We start from the raw sequence: 18,698 nt of genomic DNA on the forward strand, positions 1-18,698 counted from the left end.
ATAACCCACAGCCGGGAGTTATTTATAAATCACTTTGCTTTATTTAAATCAGCATTAGGCAGTTATGCTATGAACAAAAACAAAAAAAAAAAAAAAAAAAGATCCAGTTACAATAACTGCACTTGGCACTGGATACACGTTTATGCAAAATTGAATATGAAGTGCCTCCAATATACACATGAGAGCCAAAAACTTAAATACCAGCTTTTACAATGTCTCCATGTCTAGTGACACCGATTTGTTATTAATATTACAAATATTTTATCCCCTCCTGAAATTGTGATTAATTGAAATCAGGGAGCCCAGTCCCTCTAAAACAGAACAATGAAATTTCCGCAGCTCCGTGTTGAAGGGTGATGATCATACATGACATGACTACACATTCTTGCTCTCTACTCAAGAGAAATGTAACTGCACTGCAAAATGAAAGAGTACGAAAAAAAAAAAATACCCCCCTTCCCACCCCACCCACCCCCCCCAGCGAAAAAAATAAAATTTTAAAAAGAATTGATCGGTCCTTATTCAAAATGTATCGCCTCACACGAAATTCCTGAATACAGAGGCAGAGGACATAACCGAAAGGATTGCGATGGCGTCTTTGAACAACTTATTTGTCGAGACGACCATTTCGTTAGGAAAGCTCCGAGCGCACAGTGGAGGAGGAGGGCCAGAGAGAGCAGCTTGCATTTTCCTCCACGATTCTCGAACCTAAGAGAAAGCCACCCCACCCGGTGTGCTGAAGACAAAAGCAAGCAGGCCTGTTGCTATAAATGCAAAAAAAAAAAAAAAAAACATTACAAAAAGAAAGACAGTATAAGAGATATCAGCGGCACTACAAGGCAATAACAAGGCCCAGGACCGGCCTGCTGTTGTCGTTTTGTTTTACGGGGCAATAGTAAAAGTTAAACAGTCAAATCTGGTGGCCATAACATACAGAAAATAAAACCTTCCCAGGATAATAAACCCACCCCCATCTCCCCAACATCCCCTCCCTCCCGGGCACAACCCTTATCTGATGGATGAGCGAGTTTGAAGAAAGTAGCAGAGAAAGTAAAGAGGTGAGAAGAAAGCTGAAGGAGATGGCGGTGTAGGAATGTCCGAGCTTATCTAACAGTGACCCCCAGCTTCTCTAAGACACGCATGCCCTTCTCCTGGTACTCCTCCCGGGTCAGCCAGAAGTTGTCCTTGTCTTTCATGATGTCGGCCAGCACAGCCCCGCCCAGGAACACCATGTGTTTGCGGCGAGGGGGGTCCTCGATTCGGATCTTGAATTTCTGTAGTGAGCGGGAAGGGGGAAAAGACAAATGCGGTTACTGCAAGTGCATTTAAAATAGAGTAACACGATACTGTGGTGGATTTGGGCCAGAGGTAACTGATCTATAACTTCCAACAATCCTCAAATGAAAGAAACCAGAAGGGCTTCCTACCGTATACGCTACTGTCATTTCTGTGTTAGCAGAAATGTCCCGTAAACAAACAAACACTATTTATTCATTTATTTACATATTTCCTGCAGTAAACACAGCTGGCAGCATTACAAGCTAAACTGCAACTGGCCTAGAACAGATTTAGTCTTGGTATAATTCCGGATGGATGGTGATTCAGGGTGTTTTCTACCCATTTTATATTTTGAGCTGGAGAAGAGCTTCAGAGACCAGTATTCAGCAAACCACAGACCAATTCAAAGCAAGTCTGGGAGTGTGGCGAGAGGGAGGTGGGCTGGATGGACAGGGGCAGCAGGTGGCATGCATCTTGCCCTGGGCGTGACTGGTATCTCCTTAAATAAATACACAAATTAATAAATAAAAAGCCCAGCAACTCGGCTTTCTAAAAACGGGTTGCCCTCATCCCTTCACTAAAGAAAGCCCATGGCCCAAACGGGAGCTGGTAAGTACGCGTCTTAAATACATTTTAATTTTCCTGCAATTTATACACAAGACAGACAGACATGCAACTTAAACCTATCTAGCATTTCATCTGTAATTGATCATCTAAATATAGCGGTCTGACAACCAGACAACTCGAATTAGGTTTTCCAGGCTAGAGGCCAGATTTTAAATAGTGAGATGGGGCTAGCCATGACCCCACCCAGCTGCATGTCTGACCTGACCTGCTGTGAATGTGTCCTGTTTGCAGAGTGCAGCTTGCGGGTCCTGTGTCTGTGACACGGCTGCTTCAGTTTACAGCCTGCGGCGTCAGCGCGCCCACAGCACAGAGCTACGGCTCCCCCCAGTGGCCTTTGGTGGCCGTGTCTTTTCTCAGGCTGGCCTTGATGAGGTCATGGAACGTGTTCTTGCACTATTAAATATACTTTGAAAATGAGTTTTATTGGTTTGATTCATGCCTTCCAGCCTGAGGGAGATTAACTGGAGGCAAACACTGCTTCGCTCTCATGTGGTTAGTCTGAAGTTTTCTCCTCCTGAAGCTACAATGTTAAGTCAACAAATGGAGATTTACAGGATGTATTACTAATTTCAGTATAATGTATTTTATATGTTTTAAGTGCAACATTGAAACTAGGTGTCAAACAGGATAATGCAGTTTGTGTCTTTACTGTTCTACCATAAGTCCATCTTCACACATTATTTTCAATCTTGAGCTCCTCCCCGGGCTACACTATCTTGCCACGTACGAATGCCTCCGATCCGCAGGACTCGAGGACTGTGCCCAGTCTTTAGGGCAGGAAGCGAGACCATGACCTTTCACCTCCCAGCCCCACTCACCGAGAGCTTGTCCACATCTCCCTTCAGCACGCGCTCCAGGTACAGCTGCTTGAGCTCACGCTCCAGCCGCGAGGGCAGCCCCGGGTACATGGTGGAGCCGCCCGACAGGACGATGTGTTTGTAGAACTCCGCCCTGTAGGAGAGACAGAGGACAGTGTCAGACCCAGAGCCCCTCCACAGCCCACCCCTGGACAACACAGCATTTTCACAGAGCGAATGAGACCAGAGCTGATTGGTCATGAGCATTTACAATGTGCCGAACTGAAAGACCATAAATGTGAAAAATGTAATCTTTACTTTGCAGAGATCTTTAACTATGACAGTCCAACTTCAACACTAAAAGTTGCCATGTTCAGGCACTTGACTAAAGTTTATTGAAAATGGAGGAGGTGTAAATGAGTCAACTCCTTATCAGCTCTCTCAAGGTGCTTGTAACTTTCCTTATCCATGTTGTTTGCGTAAAAGGGCAAATATGTTGAAACAGTGAGGTGTATATATACACACGTGTTTGTACCATTGTTGTGAAGAGTTGACTTAACTGGGTGTCAACTACCAGGTGACTAGTTTTCAAGTTCAACCGCATTCTGAAAGACTGGTGACTTGGGCCAGAAAATTTCCACACAAGTTTTTTTTAACCATCCCCATCCTATAATGCCTCAGTTCAAAAGGTGTCCAGGTGTCCAGGCTACAAGAACTGCAGATGTAGATTTGAATGGCTTGAATTCCCATTGTGTACACTCAGATCTGCTGTATCAGTTTAGATCACAGCAAGGCTAGAGCAAGTGACTCTCACAGACTCTCACTCGCAGCACAGGGTTTTCCGGTTTTGAGATATGGATTCAGAGCGTAAACAATGGAGAAATACAGGAATGCCTCCCCCCCCACACCGTGTTGTGCATTTGCTATCTAATGCAGTATCACAGCTGATGGCTTTAACTGTCCTCCGTGCATTTTGCTGCTATGTTGGAGTGAAACTGTGGTTAGCAAGGAAAAGGTCCTTCAGACATCACTCCCATATTTCTCCAGAAGTTTCAGCAGGTCAACTCACCAGAGAGCAGAGATAAGAGCTTCCATACCTGGTGTCTATGTCTGCAGCCTGGATGGTGTTGAAAAGCAGTTCCGCCACTCCAACACCTTCAACGTTGATGAGGTGGGGCTGGAACAGAGCCTCCGGGGCCTCGAATCTCTCCCCTCCTACTTTGATCAGCCGGCCGTCTGGGAGCTGGGGAGAGGGAAGGGACACATTACACTGCTTTCCAAACTGACCTCCTGCAGTACCGACAGTGAGACATCTCTACGGCTCCAGGCTGCTGGGATCCAGTTTGTTTTCAATGATACCTTTGCTCAAAAGCATGATGTTTAAACAGAGGCTAAGTTAATTACACTACTGACAGTGTCTTGCAGTTACACATTAACCACACAGTCCTAAAATCACAGCTCTTCCCAGACGTTTTACATGTGTTCTCTGTGTACACATTGCCTACTTCTGTTTGGTGTGGCAACGCTGTAGTTAACAGGCCACCGCTGGAAGTCCGGGCCCCTCAGCACGCACACAACTAGACCGAGGCACCACTGCTCACGGGTTCACAGGTTACCCAAGATTAAAATCCTCCTCAGTGCCTTTGTGGTACATCTTAAGAAGAGCTAGTGTCCATTCCCAAATCCTTATTTTTAGCAATTGCTTCCAAGAACCGGATTTGAAAGCTACCAACTGGCATGATTCTAAAACTCTTTCCAAAGCCATACAACCAAAATCTAGTCTTAAAAAAACAGCATTTATTCACATAATGAGCCCAGTGATTCCATCTACAGGCTGAGGTCCACGGTCTAAACTAGGAAACAAAAATTAGGTCAGATTCTGCAGGATTCTGGCCACGCAGGAAATGATGTCACATGGTGGTTAACTTGTACAACAGCCCCAGTATGTTCCTTATTTTCTTTCTGAAGTACTTTGGAGACAAATGCCATCTAGATAAAGAAGTTTCCAAGGGCCCATTTTTCCAAATTATACAAATAGTTAAAATATAGCTCAAATGAAGAAAGATATCTTGAACATGACCACATTAGTCCTACTTTACAATTCAACAATTCCCTGTATTCATGTTGATACACCTAGAAAGGGGGAATCCTGCCATTTTACATCACACATAGTCTATTCAAAGTCTCAAGACCTTTCTTGTCCATCTCCAGAAAGGCAAAAAAGAAGTGAAGCCAGTATTGGTCTTACTCTCTAATAATTTATAGTAAAAAAAAAAAAGTGTGAATGCAGCAGCCAACTCTGATCACGCTTTTACAAGAGGGAACCTCGGTGTGCAGGCCATATATTCTGCCAGAATACCAACAATTTCAAGTGTCCCAAAAAAAAAGTTCTGCCAATGAAATCTGCCGTGTTCCCCCTGCAACGGAGCGTAAGCATGATTTCTGTTCAGGCAGTTCAAAGCAGCCCCCCACACTCACCGTGTAAGACTCTACGAGCACGGTGGTCTCTAAGGCCAGCTTCTGCTCCTGCTCGATGTTGTAGCCCACGTAGCACAGCTTCTCTTTCATCATGCGGACAGTCTCAAAGTCAGCCGAGTGGTTGAAGGCGTAACCCCTCAACAAAAGTAACTGCAAAAATAAAGACATAACATGCATCTAAAATACCAGCAGATTTCTTCAGTGTTAATCTTTTTCCTCTCAGAGTCAAATATCATCCTTGTTATGGTAATGGGAAAACAAGGCATTTTGGATTCACACACAGCTAAAGGAAAAAGGATACAAACATTTAAAAGGATAATGCACATTTTGCATGCATAGTTACAGAAAATCCTTAAAGACTTATTTAATGGTACAGACAAACTTCCATACACACTGAAACACTCAGCTTACATATAGACAGTCAATTAAATATACAGAAACAATCTGAGAACACAGACACACAAGCTCCAGCTTTTACACACCACCATCACACACACACACACACACACAAAAGCATCGCCCATTGCCTACCCCAACACATGTATACAGCAATGCCAGTGAAACAGACATGGCACACAGCTAGGAGAGATTGATACCTTGATGAGGTAGCGAGTGATGTCCCTGCCAGCGATGTCGAGTCGCCGGGTTAGATGAGGCAGCGAGAAACCCTCGTACACCGGACAGATGTGGGTCACACCATCTCCAGAGTCCACCACCACCCCAGTCAGCAGCCCTGCAGGCACAGCACAGCCTCGCATTATCAACAAGCCCGGCCGCTGACTGATCAGTGACTACTGACACTATAACACTGGCTTGTTCCATTTTGAAAGGAAAGGAAAGGGGGAGAAAAAACATTTTTGTCCACTAGGTGGCAATCAGCATCTGCTTAGTATCGCTTTAAAGGTGTAGTGATCACTAAAATGGAGACTTGCATTCTGTAGGTCTTTTTGCGAACTAATAATCATTCATAATCATTGTCACACAGCTTACGTTAACCTGACAAGACGTACATATGCACACAACTCTGTCAACGTGACCTGAAAATAAATATGACAAATGTCTTCTGTAGGGTGATGGGTAAGACTATTTGAAAAATGGGGCAGGGTTGGTAAAGGTGTAGTTTATTTTTGATGGCCTGGATTGGCTGTGCTGTGAGAGATACAAGTGACTTACCTTGAGCGTACAGGGTCAGTACAGCCTGGATTGCAATGTAAACCCCGGAGAACTGATACGTTTCAAACATGACCTGAACGGGATAACAAATACAAACTTCTTAGTGACTGCTTCAAAAAGTGAAATATAAACTGTGTGCTGAATATAATATGCATGCATGCCCAGGTTTGAGACAGATTGCTTAGTTTGACTGGCTAGTGGCTACTCTAAATTGCCCTGTAGTTGTGTGTGTGTTAGTGTGATTTGGGGCTAACGATGCCCTATGGTGAGTTCTCATCTTGCCGAGGATTGATAAAGGCTGATGGATGGATGGATATGCTTATCATTTTGATTTTATTATATTTTTTACATTTCAGACACTATATTCCATTCCGCAGGGCAGATTGCCTAGGATATCATACAATATACAATACTAACTTTGCAGCTTTCACCATATCCTTTTAACTGGGGACTTTATGCTTCACTCCTTGCATCTGAACACAGCAGAGATGAACCACACAACTGAGGTTTACTTATTTTTTAAATTGGGGTTGATCGCATATTGTTGGTGTTGCTTCTGCATTAGGTTTAGCGGTTTAAAGTTTATTTTTATTTATTTTTCGTTCATGCATACGTTTGGCTAGGCGGCTCCGATTTTTACCCAGACGGGCCCGTAAGCACTGTGGGGAAACCCTGGATCTTAAAAGTCAAAAGGAAATTTGCCTTTAAATGCATTTTCTAATTAAAATATAAGGAAAAAGACTATTATTCATTATCAATATTATAACATTTTTACTGATAAAACACAGGAAAAAAAAGGCTAAATCAGTTTTGTTTTGCGATTCCACAAAGCAATAATCATGATGAGATCCAGCACAACTGCAGTTTAAAATGCAAAACACAGAGATGCAAAGTAGGCCTATATATTCTCTGTGGTGATGTTTGCTCTTTGGCCAGCTGGGACGTATCAAGTGTGACACACAAACCTGCAGCATTGCAGAGCTGTGAGAGACAATTACAGATCAGTGTCTAGCCAAGGTGTACCAAGTGTAGCAGGTGGAAATGAAGATATCACCCCAGGGAAAGCAACATGTATAAGGCAGTTTAGCACATTGCTGCTTCAGCTCTGATTTCCCTTTCGGATTGTTTACAGTAGAAATCACTGTCGGTGTTGAGATTTGCTAAGCTGTGACTTGGGATAGGAAGCAATGCTGAGAGGTGAGCACTCTGTCTCTCTACAGGAAACTCTAGCATTAACATCTCGAATTATTTAGGACAGCACTGATTCCAGTAAGAGCCCAGTGAACTGTACTGCACAGCAGGACTGCATGCATGAACGACAGCATCCAAATCTGCAGCACATCCTAAGAACAGTACAAGAGCATTGCTGTTTGGTAGGTTTTCACGATTCTGCATTTTAAAACTTGCTAGTCCTCAGTGGAATTAAATTTGTTCTGTGAAGCTCAAATATATTGCATGGCTACATTCTGTTCATGGTTCTGTTATGTTTTAAAACTACAAACATGTTAAATATATTTAGCATTCTCTAATTATTTGGGCAGCAGAATGACTCGTTCATATTTTTACTTACTCAGATAAGAGTCTTTTTATATATACATTTTTAAAATATTTTTTTGTTATTTTAATTGAAAGTGCTATAGCCTGTTCTGCAACTATGATTCACAAGACATCCTCATCGTGCGATGCCTGGCTCAGCTTCTCTCGTGGCTACAGTTAGTCATTTCACTTTACAAAATCGGGTCTGCTAATGACTGCAGTCAGGGTCAGTGAGCTGGGTTTCTAGCTTACACAGCGCTGTACTACTGTGCTTGCATCCCACATTCCTCTGTGCAGCCTTAACTTCACAATACAATAAACCATCATCTTTCTAACATGCTTTTGTTTAATTCATTTTTCCTGCAAACAACCTGATATTAATTAGCAGCTTGACACAGAAAAGAGAAACCCACGTGACTGCCCAGCCAACCACAGACAGCGCAAGTGGCTGAACAAACTGGCAAGTCTACAATGATGCAGCTATTGAAGACAGGACCTTCCCCCCACAGAGCCTACCTCAATGATTTTCTCCCTGTTTTTGGTGGGGTTCATGGGGGGCTCTGTGAGGAGGATCTTGCAGTTCCGGGAGTCGATGTTGAGTTTCTCAGGGCCGAAGGTGTAATCCCACAGGTGCTTCATGTCATCCCAGTTCCTGACAATACCATTCTCCATGGGGTAATTCACCTCCAGCATGGAGCGCAGCTCGCTGGCCTCATCTCCCACCATGAGGTCCTACAGAAGCACAGGGCAAAGGTCAGTAACTGCACCCAACCCCACCCACGAGCACAGCTCTGCTACACACGTGCTTTCAGAGCAGTTTCTCAAAAACTCACAGAACCGCAGTGTGACACGGCAGTCACGACTCTTAGAAAGGGAAAGGCAAATGGAGAGCACACAAGGGAAGAGTGGGTTAATATGCCGGAGTACAGGTCAGATGTTCTAGAACGCTACTACAAAAACATGCGCCTCCATTTCTACCGGCTTACTATTTGGTTCCTCTAGATATACATTTTTTTTTTATTTTTCAAACTGTAATAGTTTTGTGGATTTCCACTAGCAGAAGTGGGTGATGTCATGGCGGGGAAAAAAGGGGAACTAAAGAACTTAATTGTCCGACAGCATTGAAAGAACATGATATATTCCGACAAAGGTCTGACATTATCTTTCTTTCACATGACAGAGGAGAACTGGGGAAACACACATACTTAAAATATAGGATTTATTTGTGATTCAAGCAGGCTTCAAAAGATTAACAGTATTCTCATCACATCCACATGACAGAATCTTATTATATATATATATATATATATATATATATAGGTGGGGGTTAGGCATGTAGTGCCCACAGAGGGCAGCTCGTTTTCACAGTAGTTACAGGGAAACCTATAGTTCTTCTAAAGAGATATTTCTACATATGCGAGATAAAAAAAATGTTATAAAGGAAACTTCTGATATACCTGTGAAGATGTTGGGAGCAAGAAATATATGTATTTCTCTCAGCTTAGCACTGTTAAGTGCCAAGTTAGTGCATCGATTACAGTTCAGGGTGCTGCTGAAAACAAGCACTTGGACACAGTGCATTAACCATAAAGCACGATGATCAACAGAGGTGGCAGGATGCACAACACAGAGCCTACCACAGCCAGTCACTAAAATCCCCAAAGATACGATTCAGAAACTGGCATGCAGATCAAACTCCCATGCATTACTCTGTTAGTAATGTCACAACAAATTCCAAAGACATTCATTCTCTTTTAAAATCAATTTCTGTATTTCGGTGCACTCTGTTTGTAATGAGCGCACAGTTAATGTACTGCTATCCAGACTACGAGATAAAAGGAACCTACCCTCAATTTATTTGTACTTAAATAGGAGGCATAAATTCAATTACTACCGGCTTCCTCCTAAACGGTTGTGATTCTGCATGAGCTGCAGGGTTGTACTTTACATGAGGAGCTGGCTTATCGGACGCATTTGACTACTTTTCCAGTTTTGTGTGCTTTGCAGCTTTTGAATTTGCATGTACAAACTCAATACACAGGGTTTAAAACAGTCTGACCTAGAGGTTAGGAAGTTGCAATTTAGAAAATTGTTCAAACCAATATTTGTTTGGAATAGTGTGGTCACTTAATTTAAACCGTATCCACTGAACGGAAATAAATCCTGCTTTCCAATCTGAGATGAAATGCATCAAAATGGACTAACTTTTCATAGAGCATAACTTTCCTAGAACTGTAGGGAAAATGAGCCTACTGCTGGCTAGTCAAGAGTCCATTAGCTGCCTTTGTTAAACGTTTCTCATCGAGAGCTGATGAAGGAAAGACTGTCCAAATCTCTCGCACACGACCATTTTTGCAGTCTGATTCATTGGCTTATAAATCGAGGGGTTTCATCTATATGGGACATGCTGTCAATACATGACATTGTGCATGCCTACAGTCTATGCATGTATTTATTTTTAATTATTTTGTATATCTGTACCAGCACAAGTTTACATTTTCCATCTGTAAGAAAAACTGGAATTAAAACAATTACCATAAAATGTTACATATTGAATATATTTGACTGAATTAATTTTAACAAATGACTCTTTAAAAATGACCCACCCTGATGAGACCTAGCACTTCAATTAAATAATAATTTTGAAATGTTATTAATGTTATCCAAGAATGAATTGTCTGATCACCCAATAGAGGCTAAAACATGTTGCAAGCCTTTTCACTCATGTCAGACACAGCACTTCTGCAATTTTAATTTAAGATACAGAAAAAGAGGAAGGGTTTTAAGCAATGTCGATTATTTTACTAATTTGAAACGGTGATTGTGTACTCCTATGTCAACCACAAAAATCCTGCAGGGGATCACTATTCACTTCTATGGACAAGCTCTGTCGCTGACCAAATGTCGAATACTGCATATGGATCAGCCAAGCTAACAAAATATAAAAACAGAAATCAAAAGGGGAAGGTTAGAAAGAATGATATTCTTTCCACAATGCAAATTAAGCAAACCCAGGGTAGAGGGGGAAGAAGAGAAAAGGAAATAAAATCAAGAAAATGGCCAAGCAGAGCAAAACTTTCTTCTGGCCGAGCAAACAAGGGAGGGATAGCACACAACCACACTTACCATCTTTTTGTTATTCTACTTCAACAGGTCAAGAAAGAAGAAGAAAGAGAAGGCAAAAGCAAAAGGTCAGAGAGAAAGCAGAGAGAGAGGCGGACAGTCCCTGGCAGCAACACTAGGAGCTGCTTTAGAAAACCGATTCATTTCCCCAGCTACAAAGGGGACTTATCGTACATGTTTGTAGTCAGTTTACCACACTGAGACAAGCAATATCGTGTGCAGTTGAAGACCGACAGATTGGCTTTTCTTGGTCTCAGGAATCTCGAAGGCTATATGTTGGTTCCCTAGATAAAGCTTTGTTCTTTCATTTTTATGTTCAGTCACCTACTACTGCAAAAGTCTCCAATACTTACCCCACTCATATGAGCTGAGACAGTATTTCAGACCCTAATCCACAGTCATTTCAGATTCATGCTCCATGGACACATTTATTCACTCCTGCAGAATATGCTCTTATTAATCATGACTGTTATAGATAGATGACTCTGGAGGCCTTTGTTGATGGTTCAGTATTTCAAATACATTAAAAAAGATAACCCTGTGAAATTCTGATAAAGACAATTGTGAGTGTCTATCTGAGAATGACAGGAAAAGAACCCTTTAACAGGTTCAGTAATCTGATTGTTAGTTTTTAGATAGGAGATTTGCAGAAATAATTCAAAATCTCATGTATGAAGACAGATAATAGCAGAGACCACATTATAGCACTTTTAGAGTCATCACTGCTCGGTATGGTGCTTAGAAACTTTTAGGAGAAGGCGGCAAATTACCTTTATTTTATTTTTTAAATACATTTTTGTTGTTAAATCAGAATTTGCCAGTAGAGAGAAAGCAGTAATAGGGAAATTAAACAAAGGTATAAATGAATAAAGAAAACTGTTTATAATTAGGCAGAAAGATAAGTAAGTCCACTCTGATAAACTAGAATGATGATTGTAATCCTAAAAGATTTTACCAAAGCTAATACTGAAAATAACTGCAGACTCTAGGGGCTCATACGTGCCTTGAGGCATATTTTCCTTATACAGAATTATGACTTCTGTGCAATGAAAGCAAATCGTCACCAACAAATTGCATAAAACACTCCCCTTCATAAATGTAATGTTTTGTACTAACGTAGGTAAAGTGGTTCTGCATCAGTGCTAATCGACACCATTAGACGGCAACAGGAGCATTGGCTGGAACTTGATATAACACTGATAATGTACAGACGGAACTCCCAGAGTCCGGCTCAATAGGATAAACTGTAAATGTCAGTCTTTTAAAAGACATAGTACATGGTTTTTTATGTTATGTGAGTGCTGGAATCCTAGTGTTTATTGGTATTTTTCTCATATTTGAGAAGAGCTTCTTTAAGCTGCTTCAAATCACAGCTGCTCTGATCCCCCCGTCCCTCAGTCGCCCAGTTCCAGTGAGTGAATCAGGAAGATATTGTATCCACGGATACCAGCAGTAGGTCGAATGCAAATGTCACAGAAGATAAGGGGCTGGTTTTTAAAAACAAAGAAAGAAAATGAAGGAAACTCTCTATCAAACCCAGCTGGTGTCTGATTTCTTTTAACACAGATATCAATAAAGCTTTACCTTGATTTCGATGTTCCCCACTTTGGCAGTAGATCTGATGATTGGCCTCCCAACCAGCGCAGGAAAGATGTGCTCTGGAAAGTTGGAACCAGCATAGCCGCACTTGACAAACTGGGCAAGAACACGAGAAGACGTGCATTTCAGTGTCACGAAAAACATTTAAGAACACAGATGAGCTCTAAAAGCCATCAATACAGAATTGCATGTACAATTAAATGCAGGTTGTTGTCCTTTAATATTACCCAGGTGGTGCGGCAAACCACAGAACAACAGAAGTGGGTAAGGTGAGTGTCTTGGGGCAAGACAAATACATCTTTACCTTATTTAATTCCTCATTAATAACAATGTTGAAATTCAAAGCAACTGCATTTCAGTTCATGTGCATCATCATATTTTGTTAAAGGTTCAAGAGTTGGATGCCTAATTAGACGCAATAAAAGCAACACCATCATATCAGTCAGAAATATTGGCCATTTTAAAGCAATCAGCCGATATAGTAATTTTCTGCCATTTCGGACAGATACTGATCGGTGGCCGATCGATCGGTGCATCCCTAGTCAAAAGGTAATGTGTACTGCCATTCCTGTGTTAGCAGGGACACAATTTGAAAGGAGGAATTCCCTGTGAATTCCACTGCTCTCAAGCCAGAGAACATCATTGGTGGCTTTGAGAGCACTGGAATATTCCATGTGCCAGAGCCGGGTGCACAGAAAAGTGTTCACCAATCATGCTGCTTTTTCAGAAGCACCTGTGCAGACTTCCACAGCCCCAACAGCCCCGGCCCCGGCTCCAACCCCATCAAGCAGCAGAGCAAACTGCCTCTATAAGTGCAACAATTCCATGTGACGGAAATTAGTCTCAGATATTATAAAATTACAATTTTAATTGGCTAGGTTGGTTATTTGAGGTCTGAATTCAATAATCTATAATATATTAAGTGCTTAATCAATACAATTTGAAGAATGTACTGTTAAAACCCTTGTGGGCTTATAGGGTATATATGTACCTTATAAGCCCACTCCAGACCTTTCACTTTTGCAATTAAATAAGTAAATTTAGTAAATTTATGACAATCTACCACAAGTGTTTAGATGAGATCTAAATATTTTATTTAATACCCATTTTATTGGGAAGCAATTCAAATAATAAAACATGTAAAACGTAAGATTTTGGTGGGCTTAATTTGGTCACTTCCCCTAGATATAGTACCTCCCCTTTTGTTATATCAAAATACACTTCCAAATCTTAATATGAACTATATCTTCTTTCTATCCTTTCATGAATCAGATGAGAGACCTAAAACTGTATCTCATTCTTTGAGCCCCCTTGAAAATGCCATTAATAGCCTTAGCAATGGAAGATGTCCATATTTCTGAAATCATTTTCATTATACACTCACCTAAAGGATTATTAGGAACACCATACTAATACTGTGTTTGACCCCCTTTCGCCTTCAGAACTGCCTTAATTCTACGTGGCATTGATTCAACAAGGTGCTGAAAGCATTATTTAGAAATGTTGGCCCATATTGATAGGATAGCATCTTGCAGTTGATGGAGATTTGTGGGATGCACATCCAGGGCACGAAGCTCCCGTTCCACCACATCCCAAAGATGCTCTATTGGGTTGAGATCTGGTGACTGTGGGGGCCAGTTTAGTACAGTGAACTCATTGTCATGTTCAAGAAACCAATTTGAAATGATTCGACCTTTGTGACATGGTGCATTATCCTGCTGGAAGTAGCCATCAGAGGATGGGTACATGGTGGTCATAAAGGGATGGACATGGTCAGAAACAATGCTCAGGTAGGCCGTGGCATTTAAACGATGCCCAATTGGCACTAAGGGGCCTAATGTGTGCCAAGAAAACATCCCCCACACCATTACACCACCACCACCAGCCTGCACAGTGGTAACAAGGCATGATGGATCCATGTTCTCATTCTGTTTACGCCAAATTCTGACTCTACCATCTGAATGTCTCAACAGAAATCGAGACTCATCAGACCAGGCAACATTTTTCCAGTCTTCAACTGTCCAATTTTGGTGAGCTTGTGCAAATTGTAGCCTCTTTTTCCTATTTGTAGTGGAGATGAGTGGTACCCGGTGGGGTCTTCTGCTGTTGTAGCCCATCCGCCTCAAGGTTGTACGTGTTGTGGCTTCACAAATGCTTTGCTGCATACCTCGGTTGTAACGAGTGGTTATTTCAGTCAAAGTTGCTCTTCTATCAGCTTGAATCAGTCGGCCCATTCTCCTCTGACCTCTAGCATCAACAAGGCATTTTCGCCCACAGGACTGCCGCATTCTGGATGTTTTTCCCTTTTCACACCATTCTTTGTAAACCCTAGAAATGGTTGTGCGTGAAAATCCCAGTAACTGAGCAGATTGTGAAATACTCAGACCGGCCCGTCTGGCACCAACAACCATGCCACGCTCAAAATTGCTTAAATCACCTTTCTTTCCCATTCAGACATTCAGTTTGGAGTTCAGGAGATTGTCTTGACCAGGACCACACCCCTAAATGCATTGAAGCAACTGCCATGTGATTGGTTGGTTAGATAATTGCATTAATGAGAAATTGAACAGGTGTTCCTAATAATTCTTTAGGTGAGTGTATGTAAAAGGCAACTGGTATAGCAAAATAAATATTAACATCAAATCTGCAAAGCGCTCACTATTGTTCAGCCGCAAAGATAAAGTAGTGTAATGGCTAATCTATATGTAACACCATAGAAAGAAAAAAAGTACACATTAGCTACATCATTTCTGCTATTCATTACATGCATCTCACTGTACATGTGCGCAGGCTTTCTAAATCCTAATTTACTTCACTGAGCTGGAGTTTAAACAATGCAGTAACATTTGTACAGTTAGTTCAGTCTGTTTGCCTATTTGAAATGAAAGAAGAAAACTAACAATTGATCTGGCCAGTGTTGCATCAATCAGTAACAGTAAACAAATGGTGTTGGTTATTTTGCACAGTGTTACAAAACAGCCTGTGCAGACACTTAATACTAATGTATTGCTAATGGTAGCACACACACTACGCTGTGAGGAAGGAATGCAGTAACCTGTCACAACAGGCACAGCTGTGGCCATACAAGCTGCAAAGTCTGCAGACAGTTAGTATACCTTCATTTAAATGTAAGCAATGTCAGCCCAGACAAAAGGGCACTATAATAAATTAATTCACTCAGGGGACTTTGTTATGGTACTATCAGTAAATGGGCAATGCCAAGCTGGGTGGGGTTAGGACACAGGGAGATAAACAATCAAGCCCCAAGGCCACAAAGCCAGAGTAGCCAGGCTGGAATTTAAATAGTGGGGTCTCCTGGAAGCTACCAAGAACTCTACCCACAAGACCACACAGTATGTAGGCCTGCAGTCAAGAACACCGATGTGCACACTGCTATGAGTTTTAGTAAAACACTACAGCATTTTTTTTTTCAGAAATCTATAAATATTTTAATGCAGAAATTATTTTAGTTATTCCGTTTTTTTTTTCTGAAGACAGACTGTGGTTTCTAGCTGATCTCACTTCCTTGTGAGTCATCAGTTAAAGCTCTGTACAAGTAGCACTTTTCTGCAACTCACACTAACCAACATCCTTCAGACTGCATTGTAAAGTTTCCCTCCCTTAGCCTGTATAAGCTAAGAACAGAAGCACTTTTCTTTTCTACAGCCAAACCTATGACTGAAAACTTGTGCCTTTTCATTGTGCACAAAGGTAACGAGTAAAGTACCATTTTTAACTTTTACAATTTTAAGTAACGGATTCCTTTCCTCCATTTCTAAAACTGTGGGTTTAAAGCCATACCATGTATGAATAATATCCAGATACAATGTTTAAGCAGGCAACTTAAGTGTTAATTACATACATTAAATGAGACTTATACAAACTAGAAGGATTATTGCAACACATGATCAAACACCCCAGGTGACATTTTCTATTGAGGCCAAACAACACTAGAAGTAGATTTTTTTTTTTGTTATACTCTGTTACATGTTTAATATCAGTATGCCTATCTTATCTGGAGTGAAGTAGGCTATATTAACTCACCCCTACTAATGAGATTCCTTTGACATTGCTGCTTGAGTTCGGGCTAGTCCAGACACAGCTGTTTTTTTTCACAAACATGTTAAAATAAGGTGCATATTTTCAAAGGCGATTACTGTGCTTTGCGAGAAGAATCACTAGTTCCCTTTTCAAGGATCTTTTATAGGCTTTAATTATAAAGCAATATTTTGATTTAGTTTTTTAAAGAAAGAAAGGAAAGGAAAAGTATGCACAATGATAAAATAAAGGCTGCACATGCATCTTCTTGAAATGCATCAGTCAACATGAAAATGAATAATTCACTTTAATTGAGCCTATTATTCTACTGGTGGACTGAGAAATAAGAACACCTTCTGGGGGGATGGATTAAACAGATATACCCCTATGTCCCAGAATCAGGAACTATACAGGGACAGACTGTCCTAGTTTAATGCCACTGACACTCACCTGACTGGCACTATATTTAGCTGTAATCATGAAAAAGATTTATAATGGGCTTTGTAATGTGGTGTAATTGACCACATTTCAGAAAGTTACACATTGCTGTGAACTTTGCACACTCATAAGTCTTAACTAAAATTAATAAATGCCTTTTCTTCTGAAACAGAAACTTAGACTTGCCCTAATCAAATGGAATGTGGATTGATACATCCCCTACTGTGGTCGTTTATTTATGTATTTATTTATTAATAAACACCATGTTGTTTTCTGCATTTCAAAAAATCTGAAAACCTCTAAACACCTCCAAAAAGATGACACAATGGATGGATTGGTTTTCTAAAGCTTGAAAATAAAACCACTGTTTCTGGGCCTCCCGCCCGTACAGGATGTTGAAAATAGTTTATAAGAAGAGTGCTCAACATGACGATTTATTCATTCCCTTTGTATTAAAACAATCGTGGCACTGCAAAGTGCATGGAAGGATGTTTGTGTGTGTATATTATATTATACACACACGAATAGAAAAAACACTTCCCTGTAATATAGTGTATATCGACATCTTAATCCATCTATATACATCTACACACACATACCGTACAGTTGTTTGGAACTCACTTTATAATCTTCCCCATGCCTGTAAAGATCTTTTAAAACAAGCGCCACCGGACCGATGTCATGCAATCCTGCCTAGTATATTAAATCGCAACCAGGGGTGTACCAGTGAGACTGTATAAGGACATCTCAGTCACCACAGACAGGCAGGGTAGCAGTTTTTAACATCTGTATGCATTTGCTTCTGGTTTGCATCGTAGTGCACAGAAGCACCACATCCAGAGGCAACTCACTCAGTCTCACCAAATCCATCATAGGTGTAACCGTGCTGGTGAGTCGGTATTAACCGTTAGATGCACAAACCAGACCCTTAAAATAAATACACCACGATTGCACCGATGATGCGATAGACCGTGGCATATTGGACAAGATGAAACGAGATCGTGCACAAGCAGACACTGAACTACGGAATCAAATCCAGCAATTGCCTGCTGTCTTGGCCCTGATGGTAAACGATGACTACATGCATACAGAATGCACAATGCCAACACAGTCTGCCCCCAAAAAGCAGCTGCTGCCCCTGCAGTAAAAGCGGGGCGAGGGATTGTGACGAGGAGCCCCCGAAAACATCAACTGCGTGCCGTGGCCTCGAATAAAAACCAGGTAAAACATGAATCGCACTGGAGGAAAAAAAATAATTGACAAGCTGACAGACTCACATTCCTTTGCCTACCCACCCAGTTAGCCAACCTCTTTACTTCCTGTTTCAGGCGATTCTGTTTTCCACAGCCGAAATGAAGCCCTAAAAATGCACCGGCACACACAATTCACCGAAAGGGAGACGTCTGCCTTCAAACCTACCCCGGTTCCATTGTCACAAACCACCACTTTCCTTCCCTGGCTGTCCATTTTTCAGAAAGCACGGACCCGCAGAGCTCTCCTGCTCAACTTTCTTCAGCAAGCCGGAAATCACCACCCCGGCTCCCGGAAAGCGTTTCTTCCGGTATATCTGACATGTGACCCGACCTTCTCCGCTTAAGCCCGCCCATCTGA

At 41.4% G+C, this 18,698-nt stretch overlaps 1 protein-coding gene across 1 annotated transcript; it reads right to left on the minus strand.

Annotated features, from left to right (window-relative positions):
• Nucleotides 1–18: 18 nt before the first annotated feature.
• LOC136719317 (actin-related protein 2-A) lies at nt 19–18,638 on the minus strand. Its single transcript, XM_066697214.1, has 9 exons — nt 18,507–18,638; nt 12,597–12,707; nt 8,406–8,621; nt 6,354–6,426; nt 5,777–5,913; nt 5,181–5,330; nt 3,800–3,945; nt 2,724–2,856; nt 19–1,274 (listed from the first exon to the last, which is right to left on the minus strand). The coding sequence occupies exons 1-9, from the start codon at nt 18,552–18,554 to the stop codon at nt 1,104–1,106; spliced, it is 1,185 nt and encodes a 394-aa protein (XP_066553311.1). The 5' UTR covers nt 18,555–18,638; the 3' UTR covers nt 19–1,103.
• Nucleotides 18,639–18,698: the final 60 nt, after the last annotated feature.

Source organism: Amia ocellicauda, chromosome 23, assembly GCF_036373705.1.
Source record: "Amia ocellicauda isolate fAmiCal2 chromosome 23, fAmiCal2.hap1, whole genome shotgun sequence".
In the NCBI taxonomy this organism is placed as follows: Eukaryota; Metazoa; Chordata; class Actinopteri; order Amiiformes; family Amiidae; genus Amia; species Amia ocellicauda.

Coding starts and splice junctions, on each gene's coding strand:
- LOC136719317 (XM_066697214.1), bottom strand. CDS start 18,554: ATGGACAGCCAGGGAAGGAAAGTGGTGGTTTGTGACAATGGAACCGGG. Junction 8,622..12,596: donor TGGGGAACATCGAAATCAAG/GTAAAGCTTTAT, acceptor GTGCTTCTGTAG/GACCTCATGGTGGGAGATGA. Junction 3,946..5,180: donor TGCTCGTAGAGTCTTACACG/GTGAGTGTGGGG, acceptor CCCTCTCCCCAG/CTCCCAGACGGCCGGCTGAT.